The sequence below is a fragment of the Amphiura filiformis genome, chromosome 7, assembly GCF_039555335.1.
Source record: "Amphiura filiformis chromosome 7, Afil_fr2py, whole genome shotgun sequence".
NCBI classification, from domain to species: Eukaryota; Metazoa; Echinodermata; class Ophiuroidea; order Amphilepidida; family Amphiuridae; genus Amphiura; species Amphiura filiformis.
This window is the reverse complement of record NC_092634.1, coordinates 27080874-27101242: the sequence shown is the minus strand read 5'-3', so window position 1 is coordinate 27101242 and position 20369 is coordinate 27080874. Positions and strand designations below refer to the sequence as shown.

Genomic DNA, 20369 nt, shown 5'->3' with positions numbered 1-20369 from the left:
AATGACTTCTTTTCATAACTGATTTAGATGTTTTTAAAAATACTTTAAGAAATATTTTGAAAACATGGGTAAAAATAGCATGTTTTGGGGTCTCTGTGTCTAAGTTTTTCACAGAAGGGGGTCTTATTATATATGGGGCGAAGCGTATGATCAAGGCGAATAAACATAATACAAAAACGAATGCCAATTGATTAATACTTTTAAGTCATGGCCCTGAACATGCCGTATACACTTTTCGTTCGATTCGACCATATATCAATACCTTCAAGACTACCCATTATTTCTACTTGTGTACTATTTTTATAAATAGCATCAGCAATAAAGAGGCCGATGGTTTCCATCGGCAATATTGTCCTCAATCCATTTTAATCAACATAAATGTACATATTTACCAAGTTTTTACATTTACTACGTCATCTGAACTTTAATAGAAGAAAGATAGATCTCAAGTCGGAAAGTGATTTGCGGTTAACAAATAAATCATACAGATACGGATAGTCAGCTAAATACGAAAGTAAATAATAAAATAAGTATCACTTTTGAGGTAGGTAGGACAGTATTGCTTACGTGACATGGTCAAGTAGGATGAGTCGGATGTCGCTAATATTGATTGTGAGATGTTGGTAAAACAGTGTTCATTTTTTTTTGTTTTGTCATGTTTTCAGTTATTGTTTAATATCTCATAACTCGGTAACCAGATTCCTGCTTTTGATGAGGTTTGCATCAAAATGTAGCATTCAAAACTGTCAGTATATGATGTGAAAAACATTTAATTGAAAATTGTCGACATGTGACTCATTCCCCTTGATCATATCAATGAGCGCAACTGATGGACTTAAGATTAATCCTAGTTATTTGATATTTGAGGCTTTCCAGACGATTCTGCTCCATTGCGCAGTCGCACCAGAAACGCTAGTGGTGACAAGCGGCAAGCAGCTACATTTATTACTTCGCCGCTTTGCCCAAAGTGGCAGATCGCTAGGAGTGGAATTTAAGTCAACTCTGGAGCGGTGCTACTCTGACGTATGAGAACAAAATACCACGTTATAAAAATGAGCGGAGCTTAGCGGCTTGGCTCTCAGAGTCATACCCCTGCCGCACAGCGGGATGTGTCGCTTCGTTGTGCACTTGCAAGCGGCATTATGAAGCGTCATGCCGCTTAGCAGCAAGCGGCAGAAAATATGAAACCTGCATCGGCGAGATGAGGGTTAATATGAGCAAAAGATAAACACCTTCTGACCACAGGCTACTTCACAAACCCAAAGGCTATGTGAATGAAACAATCAAGCTAACAGAATAACCAATAAGATCAGTTCTGTCGCTTCATGTGTTCTGATATAGTCATGTCTCTGCACGAATTATGTTTGGTTTACCAAAACTTTAGCATCTACAAACGCAAGAAGTTTATTTTAGGGCACACAAGATTTGGTTAATAGTCACGGCTGTTTGATGTGATCATTTATTAGTTTTTCAAATAAAACATCATGTACAACCCACTTTTTAGGCTTAAACAGCTAAAAGCGATATCATGCTAATGTATACAGATGCATTTGAGTAATTTTCAACTATAAATTTCTCCTCTTTTACAAAATTAGTCACTTTTACAGCCTTTTTTTAAAAGCTTTTCGGATATCGTATCTATCTATGACAAAATTGGTGGCACTATTTAGTTACTGAAAATTACTCTTGCAAGCTTTTAATACAACAAATTTCTTTCATTTTTTGATGAAATGTGTTTATAAAATTTCTTTGCTGCTTGTTTCACCTATTCCATCTGTTTTAAAGTCAGTATTGAGCACCTACCCCTTGCAAATTAAGAAATATGAGTTAGGATAAAGAGCGCCATCTATAGTTTCCATTTAGTTGATAATGAAGCCAATTCTATACACATCAAACAACCATGTAGTTTTATGGGCATAATATTTAAACTTTTTTAGGCTTCACAACTTAGTTTTATCTTCACAGTTACAGATTGCAGAAAAAAAGGAAATGAAAACAAAATTACATTATGTACAATCAAATACACTCTCGAAAACAGAATAAATAAAGACACACATACAATAAAAACAACGATATTGACGTATTCAGCGCGTATCTCAAAAGATGTTCATCCCTGTATGCATAATACTCTAATTGTTGATAAGAAACTGGATTAGTAAGATAAGGTCGCAAAAACTAGGACAGAAATATTTTTAATAAGCTTCTAATAAGTGTAAACATAGTCATAAACTGATTATATTTACGAATGGCTGAAACAAAACTGATTTTATCCTAATAGAAGGTCAAAGTGAACCTAACAAAACGTTTAAACGATTGTTGCAACTAATTAAAAGTTAGGTAACAATGTAATAACAGATGAAGAGTGTAGTCCCAAGGTTGATTTCAATAATACGGTTTACGGAAAGAGAAGTTTATATATTTTTTCCAAATCAGGAGAACAGGACCGGATTACCACATGGCACAGTCAGCCCAAGGTTTACAATATAGGGTCAATTTTTGACATCAAAAATAATAATAAAATAATTTGTAATAAGAATAGATGGACGATAGCGTCTCAATTTAACCAGAGTGATTTTGTAAGGAATAATCCATTAAGGTTGGAGTCAGAAACACATCTGATGAAAGCGTGAACACTCACAAAGGTACCGGCTGCACCAGTAGGGCCTACTGTGAAAACCGATGACGGACTCATGGAAGTATTATAACTTATTACAAATTCCCGTTGTGAAAACTTATCTACTTATAAGTTTTATTTAACATGGGCTATATAATTTTGTCATCGGGTCAAAGTAATCGGAATGAAAACACCACGAGAATATATACCGATATTGCCACGCCATCTCCTTGGAACTAATGTATAATACTATCATTGTATCAGAGTACACCATTTAAAGATCTGAGCGCAAGAAGACCGTAAGTCCACTTGGCTCCTTAACATGTATACACTAAAGTTACGTATAGTTTTTAGGGTTTTATCAAGTTTAATACATGTTCCAGGGTAAAAACATCATGAAAGGTTGTGAAAGATTTGTTTTGGCCCCTGAACATGTATAAAACATTACCAACCTATACGCAACTTTAGTGTATACATGTTAAGGGGCCAAGTGGACTTACGGTCTTCTTGCGCTCAGGTCTTCATTTACAGAAGCAACAGAAAAAGATAATTTATAGGGATTTCGCCACATACTTGTTCTATAATATGATTTCAAAACTTTGACAACATGGGGAAACATGTACTTGATCGCTAAGACTCATATTTCATTGGTTCACAAAGTAATTACTGTGACTGTCACCATCTTCATAGTACAGAGGTTAGTGACAGTTAAGTTAAATGTGCAACAAAACCCTTTGGGAGATGTTGTTTCTCAAGATTAAAACAACATTGTGTTTTGCGTATACTTGAAGATCAAATTCATCAAATATGTAGCTTGAATGTTTGAAGGTAAATGTGACTATGTCGATGTTCATTGTCACTTTTCCCGGCGGGCAAATCATTTCTGGATGTGCTTGTTGGTTTTAACATAGTACACATTTGTGTATGCCGAAGGGAGAGCATTTTTGAGAATAAACCGACGTAAATAAAACACAGTTTCTTTAGGATGGTTTCTTTACGGTCTTCAATTACCATTCGCTTGGGAAACGAATCGAGTGTGTTTTCTTCAACACAGCACATGAATATTCTTCAAAGTTGTGATGAAAAGGATCACTATCTCTATAAACTGAGATAGAGTGAGTTTTAAAGCCTTTAAAGTGGTTCTAAGAATATAAAAATGACGTAATGTATCTTTTTATATAGGTAAAATCCAACATTAGGCATTGCATAACTTTAGTTTTCTATTGAAACATGAAGACATGCATCAGTTTTCATTTCCAAAACATATACTCTGAAATGTTTGTTATCACGTTTATTATCACATGAGAAAGATGTTAAAGACATCAAAAATAGCATATAGATCAAAAAAATCCTATTATGCAGTCGTTGAACTAGCACAACTGGATTATAATGCCTCGAGTTTGGTTCACAGGACATAAATCTGTCTCATACAATTTAGTGCGGTTTTTTCATCGCTATATTAATGAAGATTCTAAACACACAAAAAATGTCGTGTTGATTTCATAGTGACGGATGAGTAAGTGAATTGCATTGGACGTAGTTTTTGATCTTACCATTAATGTTCAGCGATGTGTTTATTAAAAGCACATATATTTTTTCAAAACGTTAAAGTGTTGTAAAATCCTATTATGTAATACATATGACGTATTGCCGATGTTGGCGTCACTATGGATTTAATTTTTTTTTTTGAAATCTCAACATCTGTTACTATTGACTTACATATTATGTAGATCCGCCACTATGTAATAGGTCCGACGAATATTGGTATAGATGCATTGTAAGCGGGTCAAGGAATTCGTGGAACTTTGCGAAAAAAAAAATTTTGGTTATAATGAAGTTCGGTAATAAATATTATGTTTCAAATGAGCACTTGTGCTAAAATGCGCGCGAAGTGCGCGAAAACTTTGATTGTTACCATTTGGAGGGGTGCAGAATCGATGCTGAATTGGTCAATTCGGTGCTCCCTAAAGTTTCGCCCAGGGCACGTGACCCCTCCCCTTCCCTGCCCCCTCGCTACGCCACTGAAAATTTCGAAGTGTTTTAATATTAAAATATGCATTTGATGTGAAACCCAAAGACAATTTGTAAATTAAGCAAAAAGCTAACAAAGCAAATCAATTTTGTCACTGTTTCTAATATAAAACACATGTCTCTGCACGAATTGTTATCAGAATTGAATAGTCTGAACATCGAAAACGAAATCAAGAAGTTCAAGAAGTATATACGGAATTCCGTCGAAAAACACATATTTTTATGAACGGCTTAAGGGAAAACAAACACAAAGTAGATCCCGTCTTGTGTTTTAGTTTTATGAAACTCAGGGTACTTAAAATAACACGCACTAGCGGGGTATAAACAATATTAACGCCCAGTACTTTTTTATTTGAGTTGATTTGTTCCAGTTTGCCAGCCCTTGATAACACAAGAAATCCTCCATCGAAGCTTAGTTTTCGTTGAGGTAGATTTGAACACCGGGTTGTGCTGAGGAGCTTTCATTCGAAGTCAATATTCCAACAAATCTTCACTGCGGGGAATTAAACTTAAAACCTCGTGTGCCAAATGCAAATAACCAAACCATTAGTCTACCCTCTCCTCTATTGATGAATAAAAACTTTTTTCATAGCTCTCAAAACAGGAACTTCTTACTCTGTGAAAGAAAAAATAAGGGCCTCAAGATCTTATTTACTCCAGTCTTGAATAAGATTGCAAAAACTGGGACAAAAATACACTTTATTCAGCTTCTTAGTTAAAAAAACATTCAAGGAAGTGTTAAAATATTAATTAATGAATTCACGAAATTAGTTCTTATCGTTAATAAATGATGCGCTTTAGCGCCATCTTTAGTCCTTTGGGGTAAATAGAAAAATATCAGAGGGTAATAAACACCATCACAACCTTAAAGTTTTCCGTTTGTTATCATAATGTCAAATGCATTTTGCGCTTCATGTGTTCTGTTATTTTGTTTTGCTCAGATGGTCAAATTGAGATCTAAACATACGCAAATCAAAAATGTGGTGTTATTGATTGCAGTAGTAGCGTTATTTTTTAAAATTTTTATTTCTCACATTCGGCTGAATCCAGACAAAGCCCTATAGTGTTCAGATGCTACTTAATTCAAGGGATGCCCACCAGACTTTACGGGACATGGATATAGGAAAATGTCCGATTTTAGATACAGGAGGAAAACCGGAGCACCCGGCAAAATCCTGCGAGAACGAGCATGGTTCGGCAACCAAACTCACATGTGTGCAGTTGAACCCGGACCGCAATGGTGAGAAGCGAATGAGAAGGCTACTACACTAACCCGCCCTCCACTACACTAAACCGTCCTTAAACGTGGTGAAATACATTTAATAACACCAAGCAAAAATGTTCGTAACTCAAGGGTGTTAAGTTAAAAAAAAGAAACAAAACAACAACCAAAAAAAAAGTTATCGGGAAGTAGGAGCAGGACACAGTGAAAGAAAATAAAAAGCAAAAACCATCAATCGTATATTATTTCTTATCACCTATACAGTAAGGATCGTTATAAAATTATTTGCTTTAGCGCCATCTTTATAGAAAATAGAAACTTATCAGAGAAAATAAATACCATCGCAGCCTTAAGGATTTTCGATTGTTATCACAATCCCAAGTTAGCCCTTTGAAATGATTTTGTGCTTGATAATTTATATTCCGTTGTTTTGTTTTTGCTCTAAGCATTGTGTTTCAATGGAACAGCGATATACTCCATTATATTAATGTGTAACACATATGTACGCGACCTTCAATACGATCATCTATTATTTGGCATTTGGTGATATTGACGGATTGACGTGGTTACAAGGCGCAGAAAAATATCGCATACGACGTACATGTCTGACGTGCTGGTATGCGTGATTGCTGCAACATATTCCGTAGACGCGAACATGTCTGCTTGTTTGCGTCCGTGTTGCGTCCTTGTCAAAATTGTTGCTATGCAGTGTTGACTTCACTACGCGAACCAAAGTCACTGGTCTAGGTTTTTCGTTTATCTGGGAACATGAGTGTTGATAACGCGTAACACGCTTGTAGAGGTGCGAGTATGAATCGCTTTGTATGCGTAGACTGGTGCGGAATAGGCGCACGCGTTAGCCGTACTCGCAACAGAATACGTAGAATTGTAAAACAGTTTCGTTCATTTTATAATAATGGGAGTTTTTAATGACCGTAACTTAGTTCTTACTTAAAAAATTAGTTTTGTATCTACTTTTGTACGTAGCCAGATTTTTTCAAAATTTGCATGTGCGCCCACACATTTTACCATTTAAGGCGACATTTATGGAGAATATTTGTACTTTTAAGTACAACTTAAAATGTAGTGTCACTTGATAGAGAAGACCCATAGCTATACGTCGGTACCAAATAAAACGACATCTGAATTTCATAATTTAAAATCAATGGGGCTGCAACACTTAGCCCTACTGGTGTTTACGGAGACGTCATTGTACTCAACCCATATGATCCACATAGATATTGAAGTGGCTAATACTGTTGCAATGAATTATAACAGACTCACTAATTTAGAGTGGCTTTAAGCTTCCAGCTGCCTAAGATATCTTGTCATAAATATACCGTATGTCAGCATGGTCATACTTAGTATGGATACTATTACATTCAAATAAAAGGACAGATTATAGGCTCAAATCATTATATGATCCGGCCTGCTTAAACTGACCTGCTTTTTTCTGACCGAATGCAAAGCAACTTGTGCAATCAGCATTTAAATTCTTTACTAGCGGAAATCAAAGTCGGGCATTTTTTTTATTTCGAACTTCAACATTCTGCTTTTCCATCTGAATTGGTTTCTTTATCTGGTTCCCAGCAAACACAAAAACGTTTTTAAAACGTTATAAATAAATTATATTTTGGCTTTTGGTTTAGGTAAAACGTTTTAATAACATTAAAATGTCGGGTTATATAAAGGTCATGATAACGTTTTAAAACGTTTTGTATGAAAACACACTACAACAATATTTTTGGTTTTCAAAAAATAGTTTTTGCAAACATTTTTGCCAAATATTGTTTCAATACTTAAATAACATTATGTTAAAATGTTTGAACCCAGCAAACACAGAAATGTTCTTAAAATGTTTTTTTCAAAACCTTTTAATAACATTTAAATGTCGGGTTATATAAAGGTCATTGAAACGTTTGTAAAACGTTATTGAAAATATTTTGGGCAAACATTTTTCGCAAAATATTTTTTTCAACCCCAAAATAACATTCTATTTAGAATGTTTTGTATCAAGTTTTCAAGAATGATTTCAGAATGTTATTTAAACGTTTTTATACCCTTTATATAACCCGACATTTAAACGTTTTCTGTAAAACATTTTTGTTTGCTGAGCAGTAGATTATCAAAAATGTTTTTTAAGGTTATGAAAACGTTTTATACTCTTAATATACCCTTTATATAACCCGACATTTAAACGTTTTCTGACAACCTTTTATAACCTTTTGCGAATGATGTCGAAAACGTTTTGCGTTTGCTGGGTTAGTGTCTTATCTCGGAAATAATTTGGACTCGATAAGTAAATATAGTCAGGTTATAAATCGGATTATCAATAATTAAAGTAGCAGGCATCAAAAACCTCGAAAGATGGTGTCACGCTTGTTAAAGGGCGCATTAACGTAGCGGCTGTGTCTTCGATTTGCGCCATTGTGATACCTTGTTCGAGCACCGGCCATTCACAAATGACCATATGTCCATTTCGTTTCCAGTTCATACTCAAACTCTCAGATGTTTCCTCTGCCCTCGACCTAGTTCGTCTTGCATCTTAACGTGGGCTCTTTCCCTTACAAGTATATTAATATTAGAAAGGAGCGCATTTTATCCCAGTAACCATTTCGTATAAGCGACAAACCTTTAACAATCTCTCTTTAAAGTAAACTACTTTTTGACGGCACAATTATGGATCAAATGGAGAACTTACATACCGATCGGAAACCCTTAAGGCTTGTTTGTATGTTGTAAACTTGATTAATTATTTACTTCACTTTACTATGTAAACTATTGCTTATTAAATCAGATTTTATCTAATTAGGTTACAGTTGATACTGCTTAACCATAGTAATCTCATTAGTGAACCTACGCCCTACTTTTCATTCTACTTTCTTCATTCAAAACAGTGCATGATACTTACTTACGTAATGCGGGCGGATTTCCCGAATCACAATGCCTCTCTTTAGGTATTTGTCTTACATCATTGTCTTGAAAACTTCTAGCTTCAATCACTAACTAAAAAATGGCCGCCTGTGGTTGAGCTGTGGGTGGATGAGCTCTGACAATTTGAACTTATTATAGCATTCTATCAGCATTTTTCTTCAACAAGACTCACAGCACAGCTGTTATAATGAGTACTCTCTTCATATCAGTACTTTTGGTAGCTTCATTTCAGCTTAGACTACATCAACTTGGTGAAGGTCATAATCTGGTAAGCTTACCTGACTGCGGAATTCTGCACCTTATCACAGCTCACCACAGGTCAGGCATAGACATTGCCAATGTTCATGGTGCAAAATATTTGCATAGACGTGTAGCCTATTATGCTAACAGTTCGGCTACGTTCCAGTTGTTGCTCTTGGCGGGGGATGTCCACCAAAATCCTGGACCTCGTCAGGAGTGTGCACATTGTACCAAACCAATTTACAATAAGTACCGAGTCCAATGTACATCATGCAGTGATCATTTCCATCGTGCTTGTAGTGGACTGTCTATGCATCCGTTTCGCTCCCTCAGCTCCTGCTGGACTTGTATGTTGTGTATTTGCACACAAGGTCTCCCCCCACTAACTGACTCCTTTTTGATTCGACATCTTCGCTTAACTTGTCCGTGTCTCCATGTAGTGAACCAGGCTCTTCAGGATCCTTTCTGTCAGTTTCCAACAGCTCCATTAGTTCTGTTGCTGACAGTAGTAACAACAATATGACTTGCTTTTATTTGAATACTCGTAGTACCAAGAACAAAACCGTGGATCTTCAAGCTGTTGTATACAGCCTTCATTACGATGTTATCTTAATTACTGAATCTTGGTTGAACTCAACTATTCCTGACTGCTTTATGCTCCCTTCTGGTTATGTTGTGTACCGAAATGATCGTACCGGTACTCGTGGTGGTGGGGTGTTGATTGCAGTGAAAATGGACTTAGCGTCTCATCGCCATGTTGAGTTAGAAACGTATCCAGAGTCGTGTGTTGTTGAAGTAAATCCACATCCAGGGAAAAGTGTTCTTCTCTCCGTTGTGTATCGTCCACCTGTGTACACCAATGCTAGCATGGAGGACATGGATATGCTGAGTTCTTTTATTGACTCTATTCAATCTCATCAAATTAAAAATAAAATTATAGTAGGTGACTTTAATTTGCCACGTATTAATTGGACACTAAACGAATATACTAATGACAGTAGAGTACTTGAAAGAGAATTTTGTGATGTTGCCAATGCTTGCTATTTGCACCAGATGGTGAATTTCCCAACTAGGTTTAATAAAGATGGTACTGGCAACATCCTTGATCTTGTTTTGCTGTGGGATCCTACTCTTGTTAATCTTAGAGAAGTGTGTGATAATATTGACTCGGATCATACTGCCATTACCTTTTCAATTCCCATCTTGTGCAAACGTGTCAAGCAACCAAAGCGCACCGTTTACAATTTCAAACGAGCCGACTGGTCTGGCCTAAAAAATGCTCTCCTTTCTCACTCTTGGAACTTGGACGACAATGACATTGATGTTTTGTGGGACAATTGGAACACTAGTTTATTCCTAAGGTGCACTGCAAAAGCCAAAACTCTGCTCCTTGGATTGATTCAGAAATTATTAATATTGTGAAGAGAAAAGAACGTGCTTGGGTTAAGTTTAAAAAAAACTGCCAACAACATTTATTGGGATAAATTTCGTTCTTTGCGTAAGCAATCCAAATCCCTCATCAAGAGAAAGCGTGTCGATTTTCTCTTTGAAGTTAGAGACTCACTTAGAGACAACCCAAAGAGGTTTTGGTCATTCCACAAGATTAAAAACCCTGGTAAAATTCCCCATTCAATTACATACAATAATTCCACCACCAGCATTCCAGCTGAACAAGCCAGTCTCTTCAACAAATATTTCCACAGTGTGTTTAGAAGCAAAGATTCCTTTGACATTGCTGGTGTATCTGATAATAGTAATGATACGAATAGCTTGTGTTCTATTTTCTTTTCTTCTACATACATATTCGACGTTCTGAGAGCATTGGATCCAGGCAAGGCATGTGGTCCGGACGGTATTCCAGGCAAGTTGTTGCGCGAGTGTGCTTTTGAGCTGTCACACTCCCTGACTGTCATCTTTAATGCTTCTCTGCAGCAAGGCAAGGTTCCATCCGCCTGGAAGTTGGCAAATGTCACACCAGTGTTTAAGAAAGGGGACAACACTTGCGTTGAAAACTACCGTCCAATATCACTGCTCAGCCTGGTTTCCAAAGTTCTTGAACGCTGCATCCACAAGAAAGTATTGCCCTTTTTAGAGCCAATTATTTCCGATGGGCAGCATGGCTTTATGCCAAATCGGTCTTGTGTTACACAACTTGTTGATTTTACCCATAATCTTGGTTCTATCTATGACAGGGGGTGTGACACCGATGTTGTGTACCTGGACTTCTCAAAGGCATTTGACTCGGTCAACCATTCCAAGCTTATTGAGAAGCTCAGGTATGCAGGCATCGGTGGCTCACTCCTTGCCTGGTTCAACAACTATTTGGAGGGCAGATTGCAGAGAGTGGTCATCAATGGTGCTCATTCTGACTTATTACCAGTCACATCCGGTGTCCCACAGGGCTCTATCCTAGGGCCCTTACTTTTTGTTATCTTCATCAATGACATGTCATCCTGTGTCTCACCTGATACACGCATTGCTCTCTTTGCGGATGATGCAAAATTATATAGAACAATTTCTTCCATTGATGATCAAGTGGCTCTGCAAAATGACCTCAATGCTCTGAATAACTGGAGTAAAACATGGGATATTGATTTTAATGCAAAAAAATGTGTGGTGCTTCAGGTCAAAACTCGTAAACATCACCATGTTGATCCTGTTGATTATAAACTTGGTAACCACAATTTACTTTCTGTTACTAGTCAAAATGATCTTGGTATCATGGTCACTAATAATTTGAACTGGAAAATGCATATTAATCATATGATTTGCAAAGCTAACCGTATTTTGGGCTTGATCCGTCACACTTGCAATGAAATAAAAGACCCCCTTACTCGTAAAATTCTTTATTTGGCTCATGTCAGACCTATTTTGAAATACGGGTCAGAAATTTGGAATCCATCTACTAAGGGTCTCATTACTGCCATTGAAAGAGTTCAAAGGCGTGCTACCAGATTCATCCTTCAAAGTTCTGCCCCTATGAAGAGCGTCTTACAGAACTCAACCTTTCTAGTCTTGAGGACCGTCGCAAGTTTAAAGATAACATCCTATTCTTCAAGGGTTTACATGGCATGTCTTTTATCTCATTTCTTTAAGATCTTCTGACTCACCTACAATTATCCCAAATAAGTGCAATACCAATATTTTCAAGCAGACATTTTTTAACCGTGTGTACAGCTCCTGGAACAACCTCCCTGCCGACGTTAGGAACGTTCAAATTTTCAAATATTTTAAATCCGAGCTCCTTAATTACTACATCTCAAATTCACCTGTCATTATCCATAAATAATTTCATCGGGATTGTTCATAATTCACAGTTTGCAAATGTTTCTTCTGTACATGTCCAGAAATGCTTCGGTATGGAGGTCTTAGGCATGCCTCAGTGGCGTTGCGTACTGCACTGTGGTACTTTCTCAAATTGATGCCACCAACGTCAAGTTCCAGCAGGAATCAGACGAGGAGTGTGAGAGTTTATCAGTCAGTTTGATATAGTGCTATGGTGTGGTGCGGAGCGTCAATGGGGTGTGAAGGGGATCTTTGTGCCGAGTTGTTCTTGGATTTGTGCGGGGGAACATTTGCAGATTGTGAACTTATCAGTTTACCTACCTTGTGCAATTTTACTAATGTTTATTGAATTATGCGATGTCTTTTGGCAACTCAATTTTAGTATTATATTGTATTGTTAATGTATTTTATTGTGTTTTTAAACATTTTTATTATTATGTACTGTGTAATTTTAGTTCTTTTATTTTGGGGTTACTCCATATGAAATCAAGGAGTCGCCCCACCTGACCCCTTCAGATTTGCTTTATATTTTAGTCATATATTGTACCTGTAAAAATATTAAAAACCTGCAAATTTGAGGTTTGTAGCTTTTACGGATTTTTGGTGGCAGCCATTTAAAGTTGGAGTAGGGGGGTCTAAATTTGGACCCAAAAGTTGGCCTTTAAATAAATTTCATCTTTGGGAGTCTGTGCCTTCTTTATAAAAAGAAAGAGAGGTCTGAAACTGTGTATACACACTAACTGCATGCCCAATTTGTCACAAAATAAAAAATAAAAAAATTCTGTAATTGCGCGTTGTGTCACGGGGTCATTAAATATGCAAGAAAAAATGTAATGTTTTGTAAACTGGCAAGTTTAGCCCCCCTAAATTCAAATTTTTTGTCAGATTAATAATTTTTTGTTATCACTGATGCTATATATAGGATAAATACAATGCATATCCAAAAAATTGAGGTCACAACTCATTTACATTTCGAACAGCGCCCTCACGAAGATGACATTTATTGTAAATTCAACATTTCAGGGCGCCCAAAGTCGATGTGGTCCACCTTCAAAATTTATAAAACATCACTTTTATATAACTACTAGTCTTAAATTACACCTTTGCTAAGTCCCAGTAATTGTATAGGTTGACTTCATATAAAACAACAAGCCCAAAGTTGACCATTTTCTTATGATTGCATGTAGTGCAAATGTGCCGAATTCGGAAGGCTTGAAAGTCAAATTGGCCCCAATATTGAAAATAAAATGGAAATAAAAGTAAATAGGGGAAATAAAAGTAAATAGGGCCAATAACTACGCATCTAGTCATTTATTTTCAATATTGTGGCCATTTTGACTTTTAAACCTTCCGAATTCGGCACATTTGCAGTACATGCAATCATAAGTAAATGGTCAACTTTGGGCTTGTCGTTTTATATGAAGTCAATCTATAAAATTACTGGGATTGAGGAAAGTTGTAATTTAAGACTAGTAGTCATATAAAAGTGATGTTTTATAAATTTTGTAGGTTGACCACATTGACTTTGGGCCCCTTGAAAATGGTGAATTTGCATTAATTTTCATCTACACCAACTTTAAATGGCTACCGTAGAAAATCTGTATATATTGAAAATGAAATGGAAATAAAAGTAAATAGGACCAATAACTACTCATCTAATCATTTATTTTTAATATTGTGGCCAATTTGACTTTCAAGCCTTCCGAATTCGGCACATTTGCACTACATGCAATCATAAGAAAATGGTTCAACTTTGGGCTTGTCATTTTATATGAAGTCAACCTATACAATTACTGGGACTTACCAAAGTTGTAATTTAAGACTAGTAGTTATATAAAAGTGATGTTTTATAAATTTTGAAGGTGGACCACATCGACTTTGGGCCCCTGAAAATGTTGAATTTGCAATAAATTTCATCTTCGTGAGGGCGCTGTTCGAAATGTAAATGAGTTGTGACCTCAATGTTTTGGATATGCATTGTATTTATCCTATACATAGCATCAGTGATAACAAAAATAATTAATCTGACAAAAAGTGTGAATTTAGGGGGCTAAACTTGCCAGTTTACAAAATATTACATTTTTTCTTGCATATTTAATGACCCCGTGACACAACGCGCAATTACAGAATTTTTTTATTTTTTATTTTGTGACAAATTGGGCATGCAGTTAGTGTGTATACAAAGTTTCAGACCTCTCTTTCTTTTTATAAAGAAGGCACAGACTCCCAAAGATGACATTTATTTAAAGGGCAACTTTTGGGTCCAAATTTAGACCCCCCTACTCCAACTTTAAATGGCTGCCACAGAAAATCCGCAAGAGCTACAGACCTCAAATGTGCAGGTTTTTAATATGTTTACAGGTACAACATATGACTACAATATAAAGCAAATCTGAAGGGGTCAGGTGGGACGCCTCCTTGATTTCATATGGAATGACCCTTTGGTGTGTGTATAAGGGCCCCATCCAGTGGGCCCGCGTGCCTGTTCGGGGTTGCCCTTTTGCACCACACACCGCCTTTTGATATATAATTGTGCAATAAAGGTATTAAACTAAACTAAACATATGTCTTTATTATTTAAGCATGTCAATTTAGGTAAGAACTCATCTTGCAGGTCTGTTTCTCCCACGCTTTGGTATCTAGCGGAGTAGTTTTTATTCTTGTCGTCATTAAACACTGAAACAACCGGTAAACGGCTCTATGTAATTATTGGTCGACCACCCTTTGCCTTAATTCTAGCAAAATTGATGTGCTGATTGTTGATGCCAAGGTACACGTTAATATTGTTGGCATTATTTCCAATGATAAAATATTGCCAAAAGGTTACCATGAATTTGGCTAATTTGAGATGATGTGTTTGCTTTTTATATTAAGGCGAACAGGAGACCCATTTTACTTGTTTATTTGTATCACAATGCTTGAAATTGGACGTTTAATAGCAACAATCCAGAGCCCTCCAACACCCCTACCTCAAACGTGTCACAATAATACATCAGTTAGACGAGTGTAAATACCCATTCTATATTCAACGATAAATAGCTGTAGAAAACGTATCTAATATTTGCAACGATTCCACGATGAGCACAAATTAACACTTATTTCAGTCTGACGTATTTAAATCAATACACACTGTGAATAACAACAATAATGTAAGAAACACTTACCAACAATCTGGGTTGTCAAGTATGTCGAATTGTCCCAATTAATTTTGGTCCTGATCTTTTACCTCTTAATTCTCAGCAAAATACAGGTAGTAATTATGCTCCGAAGAACACAGTATTTATCATCCATAAATTGTCTTATGATGATCGAACTTAAGACTTATTGCACCAAAGCCGAGAAGAGTAACTACTATTTTACAATTATTTTAAAGAAATTTATCTAAAAAATTCAAGGGCACTGATAGAAGAGCACGAATTAACCATTTTCTCAGTCAGACGATTTAAATCAATACACACTGTGAATAACAACAGTAATATAAATGTAAAAAAAAACACTTTCCAAAAATCTGGGTCGTCAAGTGTGTCGAATTGTTCCAATTCAGTCTTGATCTTTTATCTTCTTAATGCTCAGCAAAATATACGTAGCAAATTGTCTGATGATGATCGAGATTGTATTGAGACTTCTTGCACCAACGCCAAGTAGATAACCACTCAGTTATATTCTGATTCTTATTTAATCCCCCCACTGGCTACGCTATCGCAGTAAATGGCAGCTTTTGATGTTCTGCTAGCATATTTTTAGGATAGCCAAGTCATCTACATAACCATAATTTCCTTGAAATTTTATCCGTGTGTCTGGGAGGTCATTGATGTACACATTAAACAGCAGTGAAGCTAGGGCAGATGCTTGGGGGAAACCATACACAAGTCCTTTCACATGCAGGTGTGAAAGTATCATGGATGAATCTTCCTTTATAGCTACAGATACACGATCTTCAGGCAGGTGTTGGGAGTTACTGTCCCAACATGGGATGCAGTTTCTCTGACATACGCGGGGAGCAGATTGTTTGTCATTGCTGATGATCATTATCATATTGCAGCAAGCCTGGTATTATGAATACAATGGGCTTGAAGTGTAAGAGTCGGTAAATACAATTGAAGTTGTTCCAGTCATTTAAAGATCTCCACAAAGTTGGTGCTACCAAAGGAGAAGATATGATGATAAATGACACTTAATAAATGAGCTGTAGGCATTCTTGTATTGTATATCCGTCTTAAAGGTTCTGATCGTGTATTTAGTGCTTGATCTCAATAATGCGGAAATTAATATTAATTATGAATAATTCATCATTCATGGATCATTAATATAAATATTATTGCGACGTTAAAATCATCCGATCGAATCATATAATTTTTATGGCGTTTACTGCGGGTATATAGTGTCGCGAAAATCAGAAAAGTGGTGGCGCTTCGGAAAGGATATTTTTCTCAGGGGGAGAGGGGAAAGTAAATGATTACGATTTGTTACGGTGTAATGAACACTATTTTGTGATATCCTCTAATTATAAATTTATTAAAACATCAGAAAGAGTAAAAAATTAGACAGATTCACACATAATACAAACATATCAAACAATACAAGAATGCCTCTTGGATTGATCATCCGTTATCCAAAAATTCGTTTCTCTTCTATATCTATATTTTTACATGCCCTCATTTATATATATTAAATAAATCTACCAAAAAACGTTGACAACGTAAAGAAATCAGCAAGTTTAAAAAACCCACCTCAGCTCACTTTTTGAAACTTGGTCCCAGTTGTAAAAGGTACTGATTTAAACATATTTATATAAATTTTAAACATATCCAGAAGTGTTATGTATCTTTAATGTGCAGATGCGATATTAATTTGTAAGCTTTCTTGAACGACCTGAAAGGTTATTATCTTTTTCTTGCATGGTAAGCCAATATCATATTATTTATATTATTTATAATAATGATTGAATTAAACGAATAACAAGTAGGCTTGTAATCTTGTTGGAAACGCTGTATTCAGTTGAAATAAAATAAAAACACTGATTTGCTGTTGGTGTTCAAAATGGGACCAAGTTTCAAAAAAGTGAGCCGAGGTAGGTTTTTTAAACTTGCTGATTTCTTTACGTTGTCAACGTTTTTTGGTAGATTTCTTTTCTTTTTATGAATGTAGCCAAGTTGGTCCAAGCTTGGAAAGTCATCAGCTTACGAAGTGCTCTATAAAACGAAAAATAGATGTTTGAAGTTGCTATTCTTGATTCATGACAATAAATAGGCCCTAATTAAACAAAAATTTATCAGTCGTTTACTTTTAAAAACTTGCTCGTCACGCGTGACTGTAATGTTAAGAGGCGTATACAATGATCAACATACATTTTAATACTAGTATACTTTAATTAAAATTCAAGGCAACGTAAATATGTAAAGAAAATATAAATATGAACAACACACACCCAATATTGACAATGCCAGAGAGACACAGAGAGTAAGTCCGATTTAGGCCTACTTCAAGTCGGAACTGGTAAATACGCAGATATATTAAGCCTATACTAAATGCCCCGACTAGGCATGATAGTCGTGTTTTAATGTTTGTGGTTCTTTGTAGCCCTGCGGGGCAATCTACTTGGCTATCCGAATTTCGCGGTTTGTGGTTCTTTGTAGCCTTCGGGGCTATCTAGTTGATATCCCTATTAAGCGGCGGTCGTCGGCGATCTTTCGCGGTTTGTGATTTTAATTTCCCTTATCAAGCCCTGCCCTCTATCGGGAGCTAATTTATAGTTTAAGCTTGTTTGGATATCCATGTTTCGTGGTGTGTGATTCTTTGTAGCCTTGCGGGGCAATCTAGTTGGATATCCAAATTTCGCGGTTTGTGGTTCTTTATGGCCCTGTGGGGAAATCTACTTGGATATCAATATTCAGTGGCAGTTGTTGGCGATCTTTCGCGGTTTGTGATTTTAATTTGTGAGAATTTATAATATTTATTCCAAATATAATTTCAGACTGAGCTGTGAACAGAGCAACTGATAAATGTGTTTTAAATGACGAAGATGTCATGATAGTCAGGCATGGTGAAAGCATTTGGATGGTGAAAGTAGGCCCTAGGCCTAGGCCTACAAATCAAACATGTTTGTTTGATGAAAAAATAATAATTACACAATAGCAATGGATGTTCGAAATGGTCTTATTCTTGATTTATGACAATAACATGATTAATAAAACGTTTAAAAGTTTCGAACTTGAGCAAAAATTTATAAATGGATTAGAAATCCACGGCCTTAACCGCTTCGCCACGGGGACGTTCCGATATAATGACGTGTGAAAGTGGAGTATTTATTAATATGAATGTATGCTATGGTCCGGAAAGAATAAAAGAATTGTGAAAAACTTGATTTTTTTGGTGAATGGAATCCAGAATTTGTATGTAGGGTATCTAGGAAAATGCTAGGGTATATTTTAAAGTCAATCTCAAAAAGTAGTGCGCCAGTGACAGCCATGTATGGCTGTAGCAGTGACGAAAGATTCTGGATATCAGTATGATTAGCTATTAGCGTGAAATGAAGCAAGAATGTTTGTTTATTATCAAACAATCGGATTGACTCTAAGATTGGTGTAACTTTTTGAATTAATGAGTTATTAAAATATTACACTTTGGACAGTAAATAAGATTTAACATGGTTTTAGATATATTTTGTACCCAGCGAAAAATATCATAGAACAATAACGTTTTGTTTCGTGTAAATATAGTCCCGCGGTGCATCTGTTTATTCTTCTTTTTCAGTCGTTTTTTTAAAACTAGCTGGTCATGCTACCACATGACTCTAATGTTCGCCGCTAAAAAGGTCATATTTTGGTAAGCACCTTCACCTTCAAGGGTGTGTCGGGAGATGGTGTAAAATAATTGTTTGATAGATAATGTGCTTTCCATAAGTTTACATTATGATGCTCATAATTCAGCAAATTTGCCTAAAATGGCGGATTTAGGGAGGCTGAATTTGAATATTGTGGGGGACACAATTTCGGACTTTAAGCAACATTGTTCAGTTAATCAAATTTATAGGGGTTTGAGGTGATATTTCGTAAACTTTGTCAGCAATTGGCATTCATCACAGCTGAAATACACTTGCAATATACTAATTTTTTTTAACATGGAAGAAGCTTTAAGATAGGGCTCTTAAAAGTGGTACGTACTCAGAAAGTTTGAATGGCCCCACTGGCGTCAAATATAATAAACTTACGGTACAAAACAACTGCGCAGATTCCTTGTTGTCCAATGAACTCACACTCTTTCTTTGTGTACAGTAAGTTTATAACATTTGACCCCAGGGGCGCATTCAGACTTTCTGAGTGGGTACCACTTTTAAGAGCCATATTTTTTTAAAAGCTCCTCTCACTTTCAAAACTGGTAGATTGCAAGTGCACTTCAATTTGACGAACACTTATTGGTATTTAGGCTCAGTAAATATTGCATCAAACTTCAATAAATTTGATAACGTCAAATTAATGTTGCTCAAATTAAGAAATTTTTCTCCCACAAAAATCAAATTCAGTCTCCTTAAATCCGCCATTTTAGGCTAATTCACTAAATTATGAGCGCCATGATGTAAAGTAATGGAAAGTACGTTTTCTGTCAAACATTTTTTTACACCATCTCCCGACACACCCCAATTAGTATTAAGCCCGTGCGATTTATGCAGACCCTACCAGACCAGTGGTGGAAATTTGCGAAAAAAATATTGCATATTAAATGTCAAGTCTGTAGTACGTATGTCCACACATTGACGATTCACTGCAGGAACGTGTCCTCGATTGGACAGTACAGTGTTGTTTTTTTACTTTGTAAGTCCTCGTTTGGAGAGGCTTACAGACAGAGGTGAGCATGCATTTAGGAGTGTACACTCCATCACTAAATCAACGCTCTCTCATATAACGGGTGTTTGTACCAAAACTATACAATTATCATTATATTATTGAATGATACATAATTATGTGATGCGATCAAGCAAAATCAGTCGAAACTCGGAAATAATATTAAATTGTCAGTGTCTTATAGAATAGTAAAAAGCATTTA

At 36.1% G+C, this 20369-nt stretch overlaps 2 protein-coding genes across 2 annotated transcripts in view; one reads left to right on the top strand and one right to left on the bottom strand.

Annotated features, from left to right (window-relative positions):
• The window catches only part of LOC140157749 (uncharacterized), a 126692-nt gene extending 117163 nt beyond the window's left edge, over nucleotides 1–9529 (bottom strand). Inside the window, exon 1 of the mRNA XM_072180996.1 lies at nucleotides 9433–9529. Coding sequence (XP_072037097.1) covers nucleotides 9433–9529 — 97 coding nt within the window. The remainder of the gene's footprint in view (nucleotides 1–9432) is intronic.
• Nucleotides 9530–9560: 31 nt separating this feature from the next.
• LOC140157748 (uncharacterized) lies at nucleotides 9561–12528 on the top strand. The gene is made up of 3 exons (XM_072180995.1): nucleotides 9561–10303; nucleotides 10700–11715; nucleotides 12359–12528. The coding sequence occupies exons 1-3, from the start codon at nucleotides 9561–9563 to the stop codon at nucleotides 12526–12528; spliced, it is 1929 nt and encodes a 642-aa protein (XP_072037096.1).
• Nucleotides 12529–20369: the final 7841 nt, after the last annotated feature.